Genomic DNA, 21,246 nt, shown 5'->3' with positions numbered 1-21,246 from the left:
CCATTTTGCAATTAATCGAATTGCTCTGTTCCTATACCTGAAGTATAAAATCAGGCGTGGGTATTTGATTTATAAGGTCAAACAAAATGTGAGTTGCCTCTAATGGCCACTGCTAGACCAGCCATTGCATTTGATAGCTGTGCAACGCCCAGTCCCCCGGCCCGGCGATCAAATGCTTCCGCCCTCTAAGCCACTGCCTCTTCCTCAGAACGATGTAACGAGCAGAGGAAGAGGAAGGGGTCGCGGCCGGGGCTCCAGCGCCGCCGCCGCCGCTGCCGCCACTGACTCCGACTCCGACTCAGCCTCTGTCTCCGCGACCGCGACCGCCTCCACCGGTCGGACTCGCGCCAGAGGTCGGGGTCGAGGTCGGGGTCGCGGTCGCGGCAGGGGCCGCGGCTCCGCTGCCCAGATTGCTGTCTCGAAGACCCAGGTGGCGGGTTTGCCGTCCATCGCCAAACCTTCGCTGTCGCCTCTGCCCACCGTGCCTTCGCTGCCGGTGGCCACCTCGGACCGCAAGATCGTCTGCTACTTCGTCAACTGGGCCCAGTACAGGTGGGTCTGATAGTGGAATGGCGATCTCTGGTGATCAGAACTTACTCGTATATGTGGAGTTGGTGGAATTGTGGTGTACTTTCTGTGATCAGCAGTGATACATATTGATCACGGAAGTACGGCCCTCCAGGTATTTAGTGGTTGGTTGCCAACACCACAATAAGCGATCTGCATTGATGAATACGTCTAATGGCTGTTGAAAACCATTGCCGAAGTGTGTGCACGAACCCTCTTCTCATTTCTATTGAGACATTTTACAGGAGTGTCTCTGTCATTCAAAGTTATTACACCAAAAGCACATAGGCTAACCAACCACTCTTTTGCTGGATGGCCGTACATCCATACAGTTGATTTTGGTGGGATGACGATCACTAATTATCACATTCAATCACACAGCTGGGATCGGTAGGATGCAGCGACGCTTCAGGGGAGAACACTTTTGGCATGATCAGCACATTGGAACTCGATGTAAGCTCGATTGCATGTTGACCTATATCGGACGAGGTGTGTCTCGACCCTAAACGGATATGACTAAGCTCTCGAAAAAATTGCATGCGATTGTTCATTCACAAGATTATAGATAAGCTGCTTCGGTTACCGGAATTTCGATACTCAGGAATATAACAGTCACTCACTTATCAGATAAGTTTAGAATGATTGCATTCTATTGTCGGTTGATATGATGCATATGGGCACAGCTTGTGACTACTCTAATGGGTGATGGGCAACAGGAACATAACATCCCAGGTAGCCTGACTTTTAACTACTGTGCCTGCTCCTATAGAAGCGAGCTGACAAGATTTATTATCCCAATTCTGGGATAATAAATTTAACTGCAAGTTTACGTTATTCAGGTCAATTGACTTACTAATGCATACTAATAGCTCCGCTCACTTTGATTAGTGCGTCAGTTGCTTTATCTATTTAGACGGGGCATAAACTGAAAGAAAGCTGAGCCATCGCATTCGTTCTACTTTACGCCATCTTCAGCTTTCACAGCAATCTTCCTCCTATAATTATCAAATTATCTTGTTAGAATGAAGGACTTGCAAAATGCACGGCAGTAACGTAAAATTACATGAGAAACGGCCGATGGATTTAAATTTTGGAGATGCTACCTCATTTACATAAGACGTGGATTGGTTTACGAAGGCGATGACCGACCCAGACTTTGAGGAGAATGGAGTCACGTCAGCTGTCTTGCGGTGTTCACACCACTGCACACGCACAAAAGCGGTCACTATTCATCCCTTACAGTTCAGATACAATGTATCAATTATTCATGAAGGTTCAGCTTATCGACATGTTACCCCTGACTGAAGGTTAATCCCGAGCTGTGGTTACTGAGTTGTGGTTACTCCGGCAGACATTCACAACCGCGACTCACCAGCCAGATCTGAGAGCTGTACAATTTCTTATGACTGATTCACTGTCCTTTTGAGTGGCACTCCCACGCTGAATCCGGATCTGTATGTCCGCGGCTAATTCTACAGATAGTTTTATGAGCATTCACAAGCGGTGAATGTGTTCATTTATCGGTGTGTGGGCGCAGGCACTCAGCCATGGGAATCTCTTTGCATTGCGGTGGCAGAAACTTGCGAGATAGTGAGCCTGGCGTGAGAAGCACTCGTCTGTCGACTCTGAGTAGCGCCCTATTGCAACTACGTCTACTGAGATTATCATCACGCTGCCTGTAAGGGTAACTCAAGTTCCCTTGATTTCATTATGGAAGCGACGCCAGTGGTGGCAGCCATGGCACGCCAGTATCAAACAGGCATTCGTTGAATTGTGTTTTGTCAATATAAAAGCTCCTGTTACACGCTTGAACCTCACCATGACGGCAAAATGAGGATGTTGGTTCGAAGGTCTTATAAAAAAGAATGGGTCTGTCTGGTAGCCTAATATTAATTAGCATTAACTGATTGCCTTGGCACTAATGAAGGGGGGGGGGGTGAAGAGATTTCAATGTCAAAGGCTCGGGTGAGGCGCGACGGGTGGATGAAAGGCTCAGTTCACTGCTGTACTCGGAACTGATCGTACCACGACCGGAGTCTACCTTATCGCCCCTAATACCGAGTTTCCTCCGACAAAAGGATCTTGCTATGACCGCGGGGCTGTTACTACAACAATCCGAGTCGGGCTTATCACCTCAAGATCAAATCTTATTGCGCTGGAACCAATCTCGCCTTTCCCCAAGTTTATCTTACTGTGACCGAAGCCGATCTTGCAGCAGCGGGAGCCAATCTAATTGCAGTCTGGAGCCCCTCCATCATGATCAGAATGGCTGGCCAGAGGATCCCATCTCGGTGGTACCCCTGTAGCGTGGCATCATCTCAATCGTCTCTCTCAGCAGTGCCAGAACGGGTATCCTCTGAGCCCAAACCGGTCTGACTGGAGCCGGCTGCCCCCTGCCCCCTGCCCCCTCACCCCTGCCCCCTGCCCCCTAATCTCTCTCCCGCGGTCGTCTCCAACATGGAGGTTGACGGATGGGTGACTCACTAAGCTCGGAACAAAACACTAGGAAACTATTCACAGAGGACAGGTTGAAAAGCGGTTCTAGGCCTTCTAAGACAGTTTCGAAACCAATTCTGTGGTCACTCTGGATATTCTTACTCTAAAAAATTGCCGACGGAGTGTATTTCTCTAAAATTATAAAAAAGCTTGAAAAATACTTCCTTGGTTCATTAGAATTAGTTTCAGATGTAAAGGGCGGGCAATTCTTATGTCAATCAGTGATAATCGGTTCCATGGCGAAATACATTGCTTCCATCCAGGTGTTCACTGTGCCGCCGCAGCCCACGGCTCCAGAGAAGCGATCGTCTGAGCGATTGACATTCAATTATGAAGGCCAACGTATTCCAGACACATGTCAAGGTGATGTTATTCAACAGCAGCTCATTAGCATTAGCTTAGCTTGATGGTCACCACCATCCAGTGAACGTTGAATGACGTCATACTCAGTTTGTGAGCGAAAGACGCCGGAGATGGAAGTGATTTTTGGAGAAGAACCGGTCAGCGGTATGGTGTATCTGAACTTGTGGAAACATCCGGCAGTATTGTTTATTGCAAATCAAGGTCAGACTTCCTAAACCGACTCAGAGTTCCTTGAACCGCATCCTATCGGCGGCGCATCCAATCTTTGAACCTTTCGGCGGATGGCTGTGCCTGTGTGACCTGCGGCGCGTTGCGCGCGGTGGCACCGTGTCGGGACCCGCCGCGCCGACTACTGCCTCCGCTGTGTGCCGGTGCGTGACCAGTTTCTCCTGCGGCGCGGCAGACCGTGGTGAAAGACGGCGTGACGTGACGCGGACCCCGCCCGGCCCGACCCGGCCCGAGTCCCGAGTCCGACCAGCCCACCCCCGAGCGACCGCCGGCTGTCGGCCCGGGTTTCTGGACGGCGTGGCTACCGGGCGTGGCTGTTTCGTTTTGGGTTACTTAGTAGGGGCTGGGTAGTCTGGGCTCCATCGGATTAGCTGATGTCACAGTTGTACTGCAAACGTTTGAAACGCTATATTCCAACCGTTGAGATAGCCTGACGAGCTGAAATTAGGTCCAATATCTCACCGGCGTGTTTTGTCTGATATGCAGGCGACCGCCGAGATCACCTATGCTCCAACACTCACAAGATCATTGCCCCTCATTCAGGTCCTCGATCGGAAAGCACCTTCCGGAGCACGTGGACCCGTTCCTCTGCACCCATATCGTCTTCGCCTTCTCGTCGATGAAGCACAACAAGCTGTCGCCGTTTGAGCACAACGACCTATCCAAGGACGGCAAGATCGGTCTGTACGAGCAGGTGACCAACTTGAAGAAGGCCAACCCCAAGCTGAAGACACTGCTTGCTATCGGTAAGCTTTGCGATGAGGAAGCTGCTGACCGTGTCTATGCTACCACGATGTCTAGCATGGTTTACGGCTAACGTCGTGTAGCGGAGAATGTGTAGGTAATGTATGCAGAACAATGGCTTAAATATTTTGCGATCGCGTATATATATATACGAGCATATCGTACGCTTCATTCTAAATGATCAAGCAGTATGAGTGTGTAAGTGCCCCTCGTCTCCTTTATAGCAAATGAAATGTTAACCACAGGATGACATGTGTTTTATCTGACGAACGTCCCTCGCTCCTCAGGCGGCTGGTCGTTCGGCACGGCAAAGTTCAAGGAGATGTCTTCCAACCGTTACAACCGTCGCACCTTCGTGTACAGCGTGGCACCCTACCTGCGGGAGCACAACTTCGATGGCCTCGACCTCGACTGGGAGTACCCCAAGGGCTCAACCGACAAGCAGAACTTTGCCGAGCTCGTCAAAGGTCAGTGAATGCTCATCCTCAGCACACACAGAAGACACTTGACATACCTTCCTTCGTCGTCCATACCAGTTTCCTCTCCTCTAATGGAAGTGACGGGACTCTCAATCTTCGGCACTTGAAGAAAAACGATGTAAAGTCATAAACAGCAAGTTTTACAGCTCTAGGGAAAAAAACGATCGAGTATAATTACAATAATGACGTCTGGCGACGATGCCACGCCAGCTGCCATTGGTGTGTCGACCCTAGAAAACGTGGACTTGTAAATTCTGCGCACGCCGGTAGGATATTGTGCAATACTTGACAACACGAAGTCGTTTGCCTTGGCACCTAAAAGTCCCATTGTGTTTCGGGTCAAATTGGATCACGACCTGCATATCGCCGCCGTGTTTAATTAAACAGGGCTGGCGCCCTGTTTAATTGACCTAAATAAAAGGCCATATACAAATGCTCGAAGAAGTCAAAGTACCTGACATAAATGTAATATAGGATAAAATCGTTGAAGGTGAGCTATGGCTAGTTTGAGCATAATTATGAATATTATGATGTTAGAAAATGACCTTATGCTCATGATACAATGAAATGATAGTAAAATAAGTCCAAAAACTTATATTCTATTTGTTCAAAAACTTATCTAAATGATAGTTAGGTACTATTTACTTATTTTGGACTTATTTTACTATCATTTCATTGTATCATGAGCATAATTGGTCATTTTCTAACATCATAATAAGCATAAAATTGATTTTATTCACATCAGCCTCTCTATACCTAAAACACGTGCATGCAACTGCAATTCCACTGTTCCTTTGGAACAAAGGTGTTCCGCACACGTCACCAGGGCTGGTAAAAAAGCAAATTGCGTCCCCGACCAAAAAATGAGAGCGAAAAATGACCCCGACCTTTTTACGATTCATGTATGCAGGCTGCATGCAACTACGATGCGCGTTTCCTTAGGTTTCATTTCTATATTATTTTTTTACGAGCAGTCATATGTGCTAAATTGCTTATCAGACTCGCGCTTCGAAATTTCCAGTTTGTTAATTAAATGTCACGGCATCACTCGGTCAGCAGGTAGCGTAACAGACGAAGAACCCGGAAAGGGTAGGGGGCGCTACGATCGTCGAACAGATGCAATAGGTGTCGCTATTGTATCGGTAGCTCACAACGACGACGGCTAGAAACTATCGACCCCGCATGAATTTACCATGTCCAACCGGTCCGACCCCGGTTCCGAATCTAGTCGTTTGTCTAGTCGTATAGCTGGCTACAACTGGTCGTCAATCAACCCCGCTTGAAATAGCACAGCCGACAGCGGGGTCGGTGTCTAAGCGTCTGTTAGTATGTGTTTGATCATCTAATTTGATCTAGTTTTCGTTAGCAACTGTCGACGGTAGTTTTGCTGTTAACGGAAGTGAGTTGTGGCTACTAATTGTTCATAACCATGTTGTAGGTATGTATTAGGTATAGGGGCTTTTTATGTCCTTGTTAAAGGGGATATACGTTGTGGATTCAATGATATCTTTTACTTGCGTTTAGTTTCTGCTTTATTTGAAAGTTATTTATTACTGTAAAAGTTTACTAAATGTGGTAATTTTGACCCCGGGTACTTGAACTTTTACTGGTACTGTGTCCCCGACGACGTCAATAGGACATAACACTTTACCAGCCCTGCACGTCACTTTATGACGAAGGATGCACAATGAAATTTTCTTAAATTTTAGACGTTTTGTCTCACTTTCTCCGTATTCCTAACTGTCTCGTGGGATACATGTAAGCTCGCAATAGCTACCAAGTTCCCTCCCTCTCACTTGCGGGCTCGCTGCAGTCTGACCTTCACCGGTATCCCCGGGCCCCTGCAGGCCCGTACCCAGCATTGTTTGGTGCACACCCGCGAGCCCCACTCACGACCTGTCCCTGGAATGACATGCCCCGCTGGCTTCGCGTGTCTACCATTCTCAGCGCGTTACGGACGTGTTCACTGATCTCGAAATAGAAAGGCGTGCTTTGGGATACAGGATGTGGAGGATTATGTTTCATGTTAACTCTTTTGAAAGGAAGAAAGTCATGATCGCAATATTGTGATGCTCTTTAGCCATACTTCCGATGTTTTTTATGATGATTCACTTGCGTCTGACCACTCTCACTTTTGTTACCGGCAGATCTGGCCGAGGCGTTCGCTCAGGAGGCGAAGGAGACTGGCAACGAGCGTCTTCTGCTAACTGCCGCCGTGCCTGTCGGTCCCGACACCATCCGGGGAGGATATGACGTCCCCAAGCTGGCTAGGTTAGTGCGACGACCTCAAACTGACGAAGGTCAGTAGTTACGGTCACTAGCCAGTAAGATGACCTCCGTCAGTAGGTATACGTCATTGGAGCGGCTAGAGACCAGTTTTCCGTAATCAACGTATGCACTGAATAGCACTTCAGCGTTCCGAAAGTGACCAGGTCATTGTCACACCCTAGCGCGCTGAAGATCACTTTCTATCCATGCACACTCAGCACAGCCGGTATTGCTCTTGCTGTCACGTCTCCATATAACCGTTCGTCATCGTCTTTCTCCCATCAGGTACCTGGACATCTTCAACATCATGGCGTACGACTTCCACGGCAAGTGGGAGCGTCAGACGGGCCACAACGCACCCCTGAACGCCCCCTCCAGCGACTCGGAGTGGCGCAAACAGCTCTCTGTCACCAACGCCGTCAACATGTGGATCCGACTCGGAGCCCCCAAACACAAAATCGTGGTCGGGTGAGTCTAGCGAAGGTGGATGTTAGTGGTGGGCCAATTGAGCTTGGCAAGTAAACACCTCCAGCGTTTGCACTGCGTTTACAGCTGTGTGTCAGCTTATCGTGCAGATAACGTTTCAATCCATTTCCTCACGTGTCTGTTTGATTTTATGGCAATTTCCTGCTCGACCTTTCCGGGGCTCGATATTTTCCTTTTCCGGATTTATTTGTCTTATGCTCTTACCAGTCGCACACGCAATCGAACATTCTTCCAAGTACTGCAACGGATAGGATAAGCTGCGGGACGGAAATAACAGATGCCTGCTGTCATTTCAGAATGCCGACGTACGGTCGCAGCTTCACGCTCGCGAACCCCGCTAACAGCAAGGTGAACGCTCCTGCCAGCGGCGGAGGCCAAGCCGGCAAGTACACCAAGGAGGGAGGCTTCCTGGCCTACTACGAGGTACGAAACTTCAGCATGCACCGTCCCAATGACCTTGAATGGATTCGATGCAGGACAATCTGCTTACCGAATAACATCGAGGGTTTGCTGTACTTTCTGGCTTCAATTTTCATCTTACGTGGAGTCATGCGAAAGTGCATACATTGCTCATACCTTGCTTATAACCGTGATGATACGTTTCACATGCATAATCATTAGGTATTTCTCCACCTCTTTCGTAAGACAATTATCATCGTTTGCCAAGCTCTATGTGAGTATGCGATATGGCAGAGTGCAACATCAGGTATATCATTTATCACCCCGACATCACCACCCACCTTGTCCGACAGCTGTGCGAGATGATGTACGAGGGCGCCCAGTACGTCTGGGACGACGAGATGTCCGTACCGTACCTGGTCCAGGGCAACCAGTGGTGCGGCTTCGACGACGAGCGATCCATCCGCATCAAGATGGACTTCATCAAGGAGATGGGCCTGGCTGGAGCCATGGTCTGGTCCACGGATATGGACGACTTCACGGCCACTGCCTGCCGCGGCGCCAAGTACCCGCTCATCACCGCCATGAGGTGAGCCAACTAACTGACGCAATCTGACCCAAGTAGGAACTTATCAACGGAGTGCATCCAAGCACCCGCCATGAAGTAAGGAAATCGTCCGTTCATCACGGCTGTTTGCATGTTTTATATATTTTCTTAAAACTCCAAATCACGCATTCCGCATCATACGAAAACTGGTCCATCTTCACAAGATACCCCGTCTGGCCTCCACAACTGAAGACACGATAAATACATGAGCAGAAGTTCACGGGTATTTACCGTATTGTCCACATCGCGCCGACGCTGATCTCATGTGCTTACTTTGACCTGCAGGGAGGAGCTTCTGGGTATTCCGCGTGAGGACAAGAAGAAGGACATCGACTGGTCCAAGATTTCTCCGTCGCGACCCGCGCTGCCCCCGGCGGCTGTGGCCCCCATCATCACACAGCTGTCCACTGCTGACATCCTGGCTCTGCTTAAGGCCCAAGGTGAGCGACACGCAGCCGAGAAACCGGCTCTTGAAATGTTTTACGACGTCAGTGCTGCTCTGTACGCCTTATCATTATTGCTTTGTCCGACACCTTGTCATGATCTTTGTCAAATGTCAAATAAGCCGTAAAATAAGCCTCACGCTGACCTCCGCGACTGCCGCTGTTTCCAGGTATCACTCCTGATGCCAACACCATCCAGAAGCTGGGTCAGGTGCAGCTGTCTGCCGCGGGCCGTGGTACCGCAGCCGTCGACCAGTACAACGACAATCGTAAGTCACGACCCTCCCACACATCGCTTGCGTTGACACGGGTTACAAGTTCTGTTGACCTACGGTCTAGTTTCGTTTCACAATTGATCTGCGTACACCAAAATCCAGCAGTGTACTCATGCACTCATAATTTCATGTTTGTGGTGTCGACTGTGATCGTGAAGCCTGGCGTTGCATGAGCTTTGCATCATTCTCGTCGTGTCCCTCGCCTTCATATGACCGTTTTCCCTCGTCTTATCTGGCAGTGTCGGCACCCAAGGTCTTCTGCTACGTGTCCAGCTGGGCACGTGACCGTCCCGGCCGCGGGAAGTTCACCCCCGCCGACCTGGACCCCACTCTTTGCACCCACGTGGTCTGGGCTTTCGCCAAAATCATCAATGGTGGCGTGGAGCTGCCTTCGCGCGACCAGGATCCCCGCGACGAGGACAGCGACTACCAACAGCTGCTGCGACTCCGCGAGGCCAACCCGAAACTCAAGGTGACCTTCCGACGGCGTACGGGATGGCAGCCTCAGGGTTACGGCTGGCGAGTGGGCAGTGAATGTCTCATCGAGTGGTGGATGAAGCGTAGAGTTTAAGCCAAAAACGAGTTCTGGGTGCTACGGAATTCAATGTGTCGATGTAACGATTTGATGAGTGGCGTGTCGGTCAATGGTTGAAGTACGTCAATTCATTACAATAGTCGGCTTCTGACATCTTATTCCACTTGCAGCTCCTGGTCGCCCTTGGAGGCTGGTCGGCCGGTCCCGAGCCCTTCCAGGAAATCACCTCAAGTGACTACAAGATGAACAACTTCGTCTACGATACCGTTGACTTTATCCGGAAGAACCAGCTGGATGGTATCGACATCGACTGGGAATACCCGAGGTGCGCATTTTTGTTGACTGTCACGCACTTTTGTGTTACCTTGCAGTTCCCGCTTTGAGTACAGAAAAGTCTGGCGTGTATTAGCTCATGTATGTGCCGTCACAGCTCTGCCGTAACATCCGCGAACTTATCCACCATCGATCACAACTGTGCTGGTCATATCTCACCACGTCCATCTCTCTTGCAGCGGCTCCGCCGACCGCCAGGCCTACAGCAAGCTGATCCGCGAGTTCAAGCTGGCCTTCGAGGGCGAGGCGGCATCCAGCAAGAAGCCGCGTCTGCTGCTGACCGCTGCTCTGCCGGCCAGCGCCGACGCCATCTACTCAGGGTAGGTGTCGCCACTTGCAAAGCCCCGGGGTAGGTGACGCCACTTGGGTGTTATCAACTCTTCCGTCGACGAGAGACTAAAAACCCCTTTCTTTCTCCGGAACATAATGAACATTGCGATGCTCTAACTATATCAATACCGTTAAAATTAAAAGCGCTAGAAAGCATAGGCCGTTAGCATTTTCCGTACTCCTTGCTTGGCCTTGCTCGGTTCTTGCTGGACTTGACGTTGATGCGTTTCCTCTACAGATACGATGTGCCGGAGATTTCCAAGCACCTTGACTTCATGAACATCATGTCGTATGACTTCCACGGTACTTGGGACAGCGTCGTTGGACACAACGCTCCCCTTTACCCGCTGGAGACCGCGTCCCGGGAGGAGCAGAAGATGAGCTTGGTAAGTGCAAGCGAGACGATCCAGGTCCAACTTTGTGCAATGTTTTATGTGATGGGATTCGTTCCAAGCCTGTCCAGCACAACAATTGCTTCACTTTTAGCCTTTTTGTCCCGGATCGGATCCCACTTTGGTGTGTCTGCATTTCCGCTATCACTTTGTTTTGTTTGACAACACGTTCCTTTCCGTTCCAGGACTACGCGGCTCGTGAGTGGGTGAAGGAGGGCGCCATCCCTGAGAAGATGCTGATCGGTATGCCGACCTACGGACGCACGTTCACTCTCACGGACCCGGCTGAGTATGACATCGGAGCCCCCGTCAGCGGAGGAGGAAAGCCGGCCCGCTTCACGCGCGAGGAGGGCTTCGCCAGCTACTATGAGGTGAGGGTGGCGATGATACAGTGTTGTTTACAGTCTGGTGGTTGGGGGCAGGTTAGAGCCAGAGGGGTTGGAGCCTAGAGAGAGGGACTTGAGAAGAGCTGTTGGCCAAAGGGACTGTCAAGTAAAATGATATGAAGCACCCCAAGAGGTAAAGCCATAAGACAAAGGGTTCTCTCTCGGGTCAGACTTTCCTTATTACCTGTTACATACCCTGATAATTTGATCAATAACGTTTGTTCCGTGACGTCATTTGACCTCTGTGACTTCTCACCTCTGACGTCGTGTCGGCAGGTGTGCGACGTGCTGGAGCGGGAGAACACCACCCTAATCTGGGACAACGAGCAGATCGTGCCGTTCGCCTTCAACGGCGACCAGTGGGTCGGATTTGACGACGAGCGCTCTATCACCGCCAAGGTCAGTTAGGGTCAATGGTGGATCGGACCAGTTATATCCGGTACAAAGTCATCTGGGGTTCAGAGTGGCTCAGAACAGTTATATCTAGTGTATGTTAGCACCCAGGGTGCCTGGTGTTGGTGCGGGCTATATCCGGCACAGGTCTGGTCCTGCTGATCGACTCATGTCGGTGGCTATCCGGTTGGGTTCCATGGACTGTTCTCCGGTTATTATCGGTTCATAGCAAGGTATCTGTTTAGCTGTATTGCTTCGATCAGATGTTGCAAAGTGTCAAAGACGATTAGTAAGCCATCAAGCTGAACGATGCATAATGGGGTAGACAGCAGCCGTCTCGAATGCCTGTACTCTCTCCCCCACCAGCTGTCCCATTCACCACTGCTGACTCTCCATGACCTCACCAACAGGTTGAGTGGCTGCGTGACCTCGGCTTCGGCGGGGTGATGGTGTGGGCTGCCGACCTCGACGACTTCCGAGGCACCTGTGGCACTGGACCGTTCCCTTTGGTGAACGCCATGCTGGACGCCCTCGACGGATACCGCGTGGCGTTCACATACGACGGAGGCGCCGCCTTCACACCGGGCAAAAAGGCTGACCGTGAGTGGTGCTAGGGGTAGCAGCCAGGGGCGTAACTAGGGAATAAGGGAGGCTCTTCACGGAGCGCCTTTTTCGAGGCGGTGATTGGCAATGCTACTTCTCGTGAGTAAAGCCTCGCTGGTCACTCGCTTGCCGCGATCCTCGCTGATGCTGTATTCAGGCTGTATTCAGCCATGTGACAGCGAACAGTTAGAGTACGCCCTGTCTTTACAAGTATTGTCTTCATTTCGTCTGTATGACCACCCTTCCCCACCCCACAGCCAACGAAGTGGTGTGCGACAACGCTGACGGCGAGGTCACCTTCCACCGGGACGTCCTCGACTGCAAGCACTACTACCTGTGTCAGGGCAGCGTGCGCCACCACATGCCCTGCCCGAGCGACCTGGTCTTCAACGAGGCGCAGTCCGTCTGCGATTGGCCCGAAAACGTGGAGGAGTGCTCACAGTTCACGCTGGCCCCACCTGCCGCCTAGTGCTGCCATCTATGGGCAGAACAAGTGAACTGGCGCTTGCCGTCTCCGCCGCATGGGTGAAAGTATGAGAGGCATTTAGAGGAGTGCAGTGGAATGGAGTGGATTGTGGAATGTGGAAAGCAGCGGCGGACGGTGGATGTGACTTGGATGCCAAATTGGGACGGTGTGACGCGCACACAGTGAGACTTTATCGAAGCATCGTGCACCTTAGTGATGTGAGCTGCAGAAAAGTGCATGCACTGTGAAAAGTGATAGATAGGTATCGACTTGGTATTGCGGCCTCATCAGTGGTAGGTATAGCGATATGGCTTAAGAAAACTGTGTATTCCCTCTGTATCTGATAGGTAGATTGAAAAAGACCCGCGAAAGTGCCTTCCATGGAACGTAGTCATAAGCCTTTTTAACTTTTACAGAAAAGGGCGATTTGCTAAATTAGAAAGGCTCTTACAATATAATAATAGGCGGTGGAGCGGGAGGGGCACCGGGGCACCGTGTCCCCTTGATTTTGCCATTTTAACATTAGCCCTATGGGCGTTGCATGGAAAGAATGAGACCAAAAGTCGGTAGTGCCCTCCCCCCCCCTTAATTGAAGGTGTTCCGCCGCTACTGGATTTAATGCCACCTTGTGATTGGAGAAATTCTTATTTTGTTTGTCATTTAGTATTTCAAGAGATACTCCACTTGTAAATCATGTCAAATGTCAATATTCAAGACATACCAACTGTCGTGCACTTTGACTAGCAGTGACCAGTGACGTCATGAAGACAGCTGACTGTGGTAGTTTGCCGATACCGCCGCTGATACAAATTAGCCGCCGTGCTGACTGGTGTGACGCAGCGGGTGCCCTGCCCGCCTGTCCCGTCAGCGAGTCCGTTGTATTTTATTTATAGCAGCTGTGCTGGTACAGAGATCGGCCCGGAGGGGCTGACCCGGTCACGTGACCTGGCGATAGTACGCGGGGTCGCCGCTAGGCGGCCAGCCGTCAGGCAGTCAGACAATAAACGTGAGAAATGTGACCGGCGTGTGCCGTGGTTTATGCGACAGTTCACAGAGATCAGTTGGAGAAAGCATGAAAGTTTCACACGTACTTTATGCTTGTCTTTATCATCAGAGAAAGATAAGTGAAGAAAAGTCCTACAGTAATGCATGTAGCTATAAGTAATGCATGTAGCTATACTGTTCGTATATCGTTAGGGGTTTGTATAAATATGTGCTATTTCCACGTTGTACTGTGCGTTGGAAATAGTACATATTACCCACTTTGGTTTGTGGGATGCATGTGTGTCGTATGTGTATGTATGTGTGTTTCGCATACATAATGCATATGCATATATGTACGCATATGCATGTCATACATGTACACAACATAACGATTCGTGTATACCTATTTTAAATACCAACTACAATAAATCCTTGTGTGCCACCCTTCTAAATCATTGTCTATTTCAATTTGCATATTTACCTTATGGTATCTACATGCATTACCTACATTGACATTTATACAACTTATTGTACCAATTCTCATAATACTCTAGTCCGTGCTGTTTCCTGAGGTTCTGTCCGGCAACAAGCCTAGCTTAGCCGGACGGAGCCAAGGGTTTCGGCAATAAAAACGACCTTGCAAGAACATGACCAGGCATGCTTTTCCCCACCTGAGTATGAATGCGTATTGCGTTAATTACTAACACTGGTATAAATGATAGTTGCTTGTGTTGGTATAGTGGGCAGTCATTTTGCTTCACTCGGCAATGACTACTTTCCTCCTTTTTGGCGTACTTACTAACATTTTTTAGTAGTATTGCATGCGTTATATTTTATTTATATTTTCCACTTCTTAGCAGGGAGTGCCGCGACTTGATCAATTTATTATGTTACCTGGTGTTAAAGTAAGGTCTCTGTGCGTCGCCGGGACTGTGGGAGGGGGCACTCCTGGTTACCTGATCATGGGTAACGGACTATCTTAGAAAAAAAAACAGTAAGTTTCATATTTGTAGTAGCTCGACTAACCAAAGTCACTCAATGCTCATCAGAAACCTAACATATTGATAATACGCACATTAGCACGCATCTAAAAAAATTGTGAAACATAAACACGGATGTCATTAGCATATCACGTGTGCTCCATCCGGCCTTCTGTTGATGAACTGGAGCCCAGACGGGACTGGGAGAGCCTCTGGATCGGTATTTCATGGACATGGCTCCACTTCCAGTGTTATCGTTTGAAGTCATTTACGTCAGTATCTCTTTAAAATTCACCGGACTAAGCCACTCAGTCAACCGTCCGAGTCGATCTTCCCAGAAGCAATGCAAATTCAGCCCCAAGTCCAATAACTACGGACCGTGTGGGGACTCAATGACGCAATCAAAACATTGATCCATGGTCCATGATCCATGATCCATGATCCATGATCCATGGTAGACATCGCACGACAGAAACACGCAAGGAAGCAATAATGTAATTGTTTCACTACTGTGCTAAATAATGGATAGCTCAAACACAGTGAGACGCTCTAGGCTGCTCGTCAATATTTTTTATGTTTTATACATTATACATGTATTGTTATACATTATACATGTTTTATACTTGTATTGTTACTAAGAAAAAAAAACCTTGAGCGACAAAGCCCAATTTGTATGTTTTTGGAGTTTGACAATAAATAGAGTGCAACAGCATGATGAGCAAATTAAAAGATGACAAGAACTATGATTAAGCTCGATCGGACCACGATGATCTTCCCCGAGCTAAATATGGAGACGGGTCAGGTCAGACCGGTAGAGTCGTAGACCCGCTCCTTCTGCCGCGAGGAGAGCCACCACCAGTGGTCGATAAAACTTCCAACGTGCCAACGCTCGTTGGAGCAAGATATTAGCAATACTTGGAAGAGCTGGAGACAGTCCGCCCGTCTACATGGATGCTTCCTTACGCCTAAAATACAGCATTGACTTATGACTTTCTAATCGTCCGGTGCTGTTATCGGCTGCTCGGTACCGCGTGTATGTTCCCCCATTCACTCCTGGTCACCCTTCGGTCACCCCTCGCTGGGTCGGGCCAGTCGGCTATTTTTATCCTCTTTCCGGCTAGGCCACCCGCTGAGCTCCCGCCGTGCCGCGCCGTCTGCGAGGGATCTGACCCTTCTGCCGGCAGAGGTTTCTCCAGGTGTCTCCAAGGAGCCATCATAGCGCTAAGGGTGTGCTCCGCATACACATACATTGATTTTCGCCCTTACTAGCAGGGCCGCTGGCACGCGTTGGCAGCGCCCTGCGGGCATTTTTTCGCTTAGGGTCATTTTGTGGTAAGGAGGATCAGAAAATCACCCTTCCAACTTTCTCCAGGCCTGGGTGTTTTATCGAGCGCGCCTGAAAACGCACAGTGGACCGGAATCACACTTTGATTGCGTTACTTCGTATTAGGTAATACCGTGGTAATACGATCAAAAGTGCGCTCTTTTCTCAATCAATAAGGACAAGTGCGTTATTACACTTATTAACTTTTAAATTAAAAGCTTTAAAATGCTAAATTTCAACATTTCTACGCTGACTTTGGCATGAAAACGTAGGCATTCAGATCCACCGTGTGATCGGTCACCGTATGCAGTAGTGTGATGGTGTGAGTTGGGGAGTCAAGGCCGTGTGGGGAGAAGGTGAGGAGATACCGGTGTGCCGACGCGGTGGATGGCAGTGATTAGACAGTTGTGCATGCATTGTTCATGTAGCATATCATTTGCTTGGGCAAATTTATAGGCATGGCGCCTGTTTATCCGTCTAATTCAAAGGAAAGGTGTGAGTACCAATACTGGTCGTACTTTTCATAGTCTCAAAGAGAGCCTGAAGAAACACACGAAAGGATTACATAAGGACCGGCCTATTCGGAAAGAAAAATGCTGGCGTCGGCATTGTTGGGCACTGGCCAATATCAGTCTGGGACACAACCATCAGGTAAGAAGGACGTTTACATTATCGTTGGTTGTATACGTGCATTCTTGCATTGTTGTGTTTTCTAATGGTGGTCATATGCAAGTTAGTGCAGTGTTGAGTAGATAAAGTTGAGTAGATGAAGTAGATATCTTGGTCGAAACGACACCATCATTTAGGAATTAGTCACGGCTTAATTAACTCTCGCACTTAGAGAGGTGGGGCCTGAGGGGTGTGTCGAAAGCCCCCCCCCCTCGTTTTTTCGCGAATAACTCGCGCAAACAGTGGCTGATCGCGACAAAACTTACAACATCTACAAGTGAATTCATTTTGTACATACCATAAATATTTCATGAGCATGACCCAAATGACCTTTGACCAGTCACCTGCTTCTTCAGATTATTCAGGCCGGAATCGAGATTAGCGCATATGTCAGCACACATATTCCGTGTGTTTTCTGTCTTTTTGTAGCTATTAACGTTTTAACATGTGAGATGTTGTTTGTGCCATGCATAATATTGGCTCCAAATGTCACTTGAAGGTCAGGTCAAAGTCATTCACCTTAGATGACCTTAGATGACTTTTCGGGGTGTACATGTTTGTAAGGTAGTTTTTGGAGCTGATTTCGAATGAAGCGTCCATTCGAACATTTAGGAAGTAAGTGTGGTGCCTATGTAACATGTCACTATAAAGTTTAAGCCCGATATCGTTGAAAATAGCTAAGGTATACTCGTCATAGTCAAAACTTCACTATAATTCTTTTCAAATCGTACGTTTTTTTTCTCGTACGTTTTTTACATCGTACACCAATATAAAAAGTACCGGAGAGTTACTAGCTTAAATGGCATCCAATAGACATCCTTTTTGTTCAAAATATTCAACCTTAAAGTTTGACCTTGTTGACCCGAAAGTGGCCTGACCTCAGCTATACCTATTAAGCTGAAGATGACCTCCAATGACACAAACGACACTTATTTCAAAATCTATGGCCTGAATGAACCATATAACATGTGACCCGTGACCGAGTCATGATTTAACCCATTAGATACGCTTGGCAGCTTTTGCTGCCACCGGACAAAATAGCGCCGCATTCCTAAACGTTGCGGTGAACTTTCAAGGTTCTCACCAGAACGGAAGACCAAAACAATGCACGTCATGTGCACTCCGAGTTGTTGATCGAGAAAGCGAATGTGCTGAGAAATAAACAATTTAGCGCGGGGGTGCAAGGGGCGCGCGTTGGCGGCCGTGCGGCGGACACCAAAAAAGTAAGTTGTGAAGTTGGTGTGAATAAATGTTACCTTTTTATTATTGATTATTGTAAAGAAATGTGTAATTATCACTGGGAAGAGCTTAGGTGCGACATCAATTTCTCTAAATATCGCCAATCGTGCGTTATATTTAGGTGGCAGCAAAAGCTGCCAACCGTATCTTACGTAGTCAAAAATGGAGCAGTTACGTCCTTTTTGCTGTGCCATTTGTGAATGAACAACAATGTCTGGCTTTATGGCGCATAGTGTAATGCCCCAGTTCTTTGCCTTTCCAAAAATGGTCATTATCGTGGTTTCTGCTACGTATTCTTATCTGCAGAGCATCGCATACCAATGCACTACCAGGCGTATAATGTATTCCGCCATAGCTGAAGCATGGGGGTGTTGAACTACGCTCTAACGGAGTGGTGCGGACAGTCACCAAAGGTAAAATGTTGACTATTTCAACATTTTGGAAACTGCCAACGGCTATCTCGGGAACCGATCGAGCTACAGCGCCGCGGAAAAGCGCATTCGATAGCCCTTTTACAGACCTTTCTGAGTAATGTTCTCAGATTTGACCTCAGGTCAACGGTTTAGCCTCCAGAGGGCAAAAACTTCAAAAATAGCCGTTTTTACGAAAAGTGGTTTTTTGGCAATAACTTTTGACTCAAAAGAGCCATGACATTACTTTTGCCAGCATCGTGCTCCTCTCGTCGAGACGCGTCGAATGAACTATAATTTGACCTTGAAAGGTCAGCTTGAAAATTTGACCTCAGGTCAAGGTCATGACCTGACCGGAAAAGGTCATGTTGCATATCAGTCGATCCGTATCGTCGAGCTGAACACATCTAAGGCGTTTTCATCGCTCTAGCATGCCTCTATCAAAAGTTATTAGCGAAAAACTGATAGATTCTGTTCGTGACCTGAGATGACCTCGGGGACATAACGAGAGGTCACAGTTGCCATTTTCCGGTTCAGTGTGTCAATTGTACCTATATCTCGATGTTTGAGAGTGTCTAGAATAGCGTTCGTGCAAAACAGACGCTTTTCAATTTTCTCCCATTGACTTATAATGGATAGGCCGCAAAATTGACCTGACCTTAGGTCACCGATATCAAAATTCCGAGATATACATTTTGTAGATATAGTTGCTCTTATCAATCGCTGAAAGTTTCAAGGCAATCGATCAATCGGTGTAGCTATGACGAGCATTCCTATTTTTTCTGAGGTGAGGTCACTTGGCGTGACCTGGTGACCTGACCTAAGGCGACCTGGGTCTGAAATTTTCACAACATGTGCGGAAAAGATGCACGAACAGGTGTGCCAAAAACGGCGGCGCTCCGCGCCGCCGTTTTTGAGATATCTGCGAAAAACCGCAGGGGGGGGGGTGTTCAAACACCCCCCCCCCGGCCCGGCGCGGGTTAAAAGGCACACCATCGCCTAAGGGAAGGTGGTGCCGTGGCTCTAAAGACGAACGGGAAGGGGGGCGCCTGCTAGGCCTGTTAGGGCGCCTTTGAGGCCTATGGGGCCGCCCCCGCCCCGCTCCCGCCCCCCATGCAAAAGAGGGGCGCCTACAAAGGTCATGGCCATGATGGTGCATCTGCACTAAGAGGGGCGCCTGCATGCCGAAGACGGGCGCCTATGAAGCCCAATATGAAAGAGGGACGCCTGTAAGGTCTATAGGGGTGCATCTGTTGTCCATAGGGGCACCTTTATGCGAAAGAGGGGCGCATTGAATACGAAAAGGGGGCGCATTGCACAAGAAAGAGGCGCGCCTCTGAGACCCATAGGTGCGCCTTTGATGACCAAATGGGCGCTTACCTGGGAAAGAGGGGTGCCTATTAAGCTTTAAGGGACGTCCGCCATGTGAAAAAGGGGCGCCTGGGACTTGAGCGCCCTTCCGAGCGGTCCGAGGTCGCCGGGAAGTTTGTATATATCTAGCTCCTGCTGCACTATCCTCCAAAATAATTCGATTGGATTTAGGCCAGGACTGTTCTCTAGCCAAGTGTCCTTCCCCCAGATATCGGACAGATGGTCCTGGCACCGCCTAGTTCCGGAAATGGGCGCCGATGACCACTTTAGTGCGGGCGCCCAAAAACCCCAATTCATCATCATCATCATAGTTCCGGAAGATTGATGAGATGGAGTACCGTCCAGCATGAAAATGCTGTCCACTACCTGCGGGACACCATGCGCCGTTGGAGCACACGGTAGTGGTGACCGCCCTGTTAATGCCAGATGCACGTTTTTCAGTATGTTTTCTATGTAGTAGTCGGGCTCGACTTCGTCTTTTGCTAGATCACGTCCAGCTGGTTCAGCTCAGGTCCTGCTAGGACATCGTGATAGTTCGGCATACCATTGCGGCAAGAATTTTACGCCGAGGTCTGTCGAAACTTGTGCCGCGTTTTCAGCCCATTCTCGTTTTGATGGTCCGTGTGGTGAAACCATTGAAACGAAGACTCGTCGCCGAACTAGACCCGTTTCTACATACTTACTCAGTTTCCACTCTTCTACCGACCAGATTTTCCGTTTGGGTTTGCTCATTTTCGTTAATTTTGGCCGTACCAATAGTCAAGCGCCTTCAGTCCAAGGATGTTCCTCCCTTATCAACGGACAACATTATCAGAGTGATCCTTATGAATAAGACTTTTGATCAGGTTCTCCGCAGAATGGTCAAATTTACCAGGTGCTTTCTTCATGACGATGTTGGCGACGGTTGAGACGCAGGAGGACCATGCTGATTGGGGTTTATACCTACGTGACGCTACTTGTCCCTAAACTTCTTCCACCAGCGCTTGTTGGTAAAAACGGGGGATTAAAAGTGTGAGGCAGCGTCCTTCCATGTGTTGCCAGCTTGGAGCATGCCAATAGCGCATTTACGAAGCTTTCACTGTAAGGCTAACCGTCCATGCTTAGGCGTTCAGTAAATGCGCTGTTCAATGGTTAAACAATTACCGATACCAGCAACCCCCATTGGTAGAGGTCAGCTTTTCAGCTTATCCCCGCTTTAGAGAAGGACTCAGGGACACAATTCGTTCAAAGTAACGCGATATTTAGGAGCACATTGGAAACACGCTAAGTTGTTTTAAATAAACGGTCGACGGAAGTAAACCTTCGTCGCACTCTGTATAAGATTGTGTGGGGAGGGAAAGCTGTGTGAGCTGAAATAGTAAGAGAAAGAACATTATCTCTCAGAACGAGCTGATCTGTTAGCTGATGTCTTGATTTTGAGTAATTATTCTTGAGAATAATTGGCTACGGTCGTTATTTGCAGGCTACGGTCGAATG

At 48.8% G+C, this 21,246-nt stretch overlaps 2 protein-coding genes across 2 annotated transcripts in view; both read left to right on the top strand.

The window, feature by feature from the left end:
* LOC122380055 (probable chitinase 10) overlaps positions 1–13,812 on the top strand; it is a 31,930-nt gene extending 18,118 nt beyond the window's left edge. Inside the window, exons 4-20 of the mRNA XM_043362833.1 lie at positions 209–552; positions 4,198–4,400; positions 4,686–4,865; positions 7,025–7,148; positions 7,431–7,613; positions 7,928–8,054; positions 8,384–8,619; positions 8,923–9,077; positions 9,251–9,349; positions 9,595–9,827; positions 10,061–10,215; positions 10,403–10,543; positions 10,792–10,939; positions 11,131–11,316; positions 11,608–11,730; positions 12,135–12,324; positions 12,585–13,812. Of these exons, the coding sequence (XP_043218768.1) occupies positions 209–552; positions 4,198–4,400; positions 4,686–4,865; positions 7,025–7,148; positions 7,431–7,613; positions 7,928–8,054; positions 8,384–8,619; positions 8,923–9,077; positions 9,251–9,349; positions 9,595–9,827; positions 10,061–10,215; positions 10,403–10,543; positions 10,792–10,939; positions 11,131–11,316; positions 11,608–11,730; positions 12,135–12,324; positions 12,585–12,796 (3,039 nt within the window). The 3' untranslated portion in view covers positions 12,797–13,812. The remainder of the gene's footprint in view (positions 1–208; positions 553–4,197; positions 4,401–4,685; positions 4,866–7,024; positions 7,149–7,430; positions 7,614–7,927; positions 8,055–8,383; positions 8,620–8,922; positions 9,078–9,250; positions 9,350–9,594; positions 9,828–10,060; positions 10,216–10,402; positions 10,544–10,791; positions 10,940–11,130; positions 11,317–11,607; positions 11,731–12,134; positions 12,325–12,584) is intronic.
* A 2,623-nt stretch (positions 13,813–16,435) lies between these two features.
* The window catches only part of LOC122380054 (tryptase-like), a 74,638-nt gene continuing 69,827 nt past the window's right edge, over positions 16,436–21,246 (top strand). The window contains exon 1 of the mRNA XM_043362832.1: positions 16,436–16,732. The gene's annotated coding sequence lies outside the window, so the exon portion shown is untranslated. The remainder of the gene's footprint in view (positions 16,733–21,246) is intronic.

Source organism: Amphibalanus amphitrite, unplaced genomic scaffold (genome assembly GCF_019059575.1).
Source record: "Amphibalanus amphitrite isolate SeventyFive unplaced genomic scaffold, NRLGWU_Aamphi_draft 000090F_arrow, whole genome shotgun sequence".
NCBI classification, from domain to species: Eukaryota; Metazoa; Arthropoda; class Thecostraca; order Balanomorpha; family Balanidae; genus Amphibalanus; species Amphibalanus amphitrite.
The sequence above is the reverse complement of the archived record's forward strand: the minus strand, read 5'-3'. Positions and strand labels throughout refer to the sequence as shown.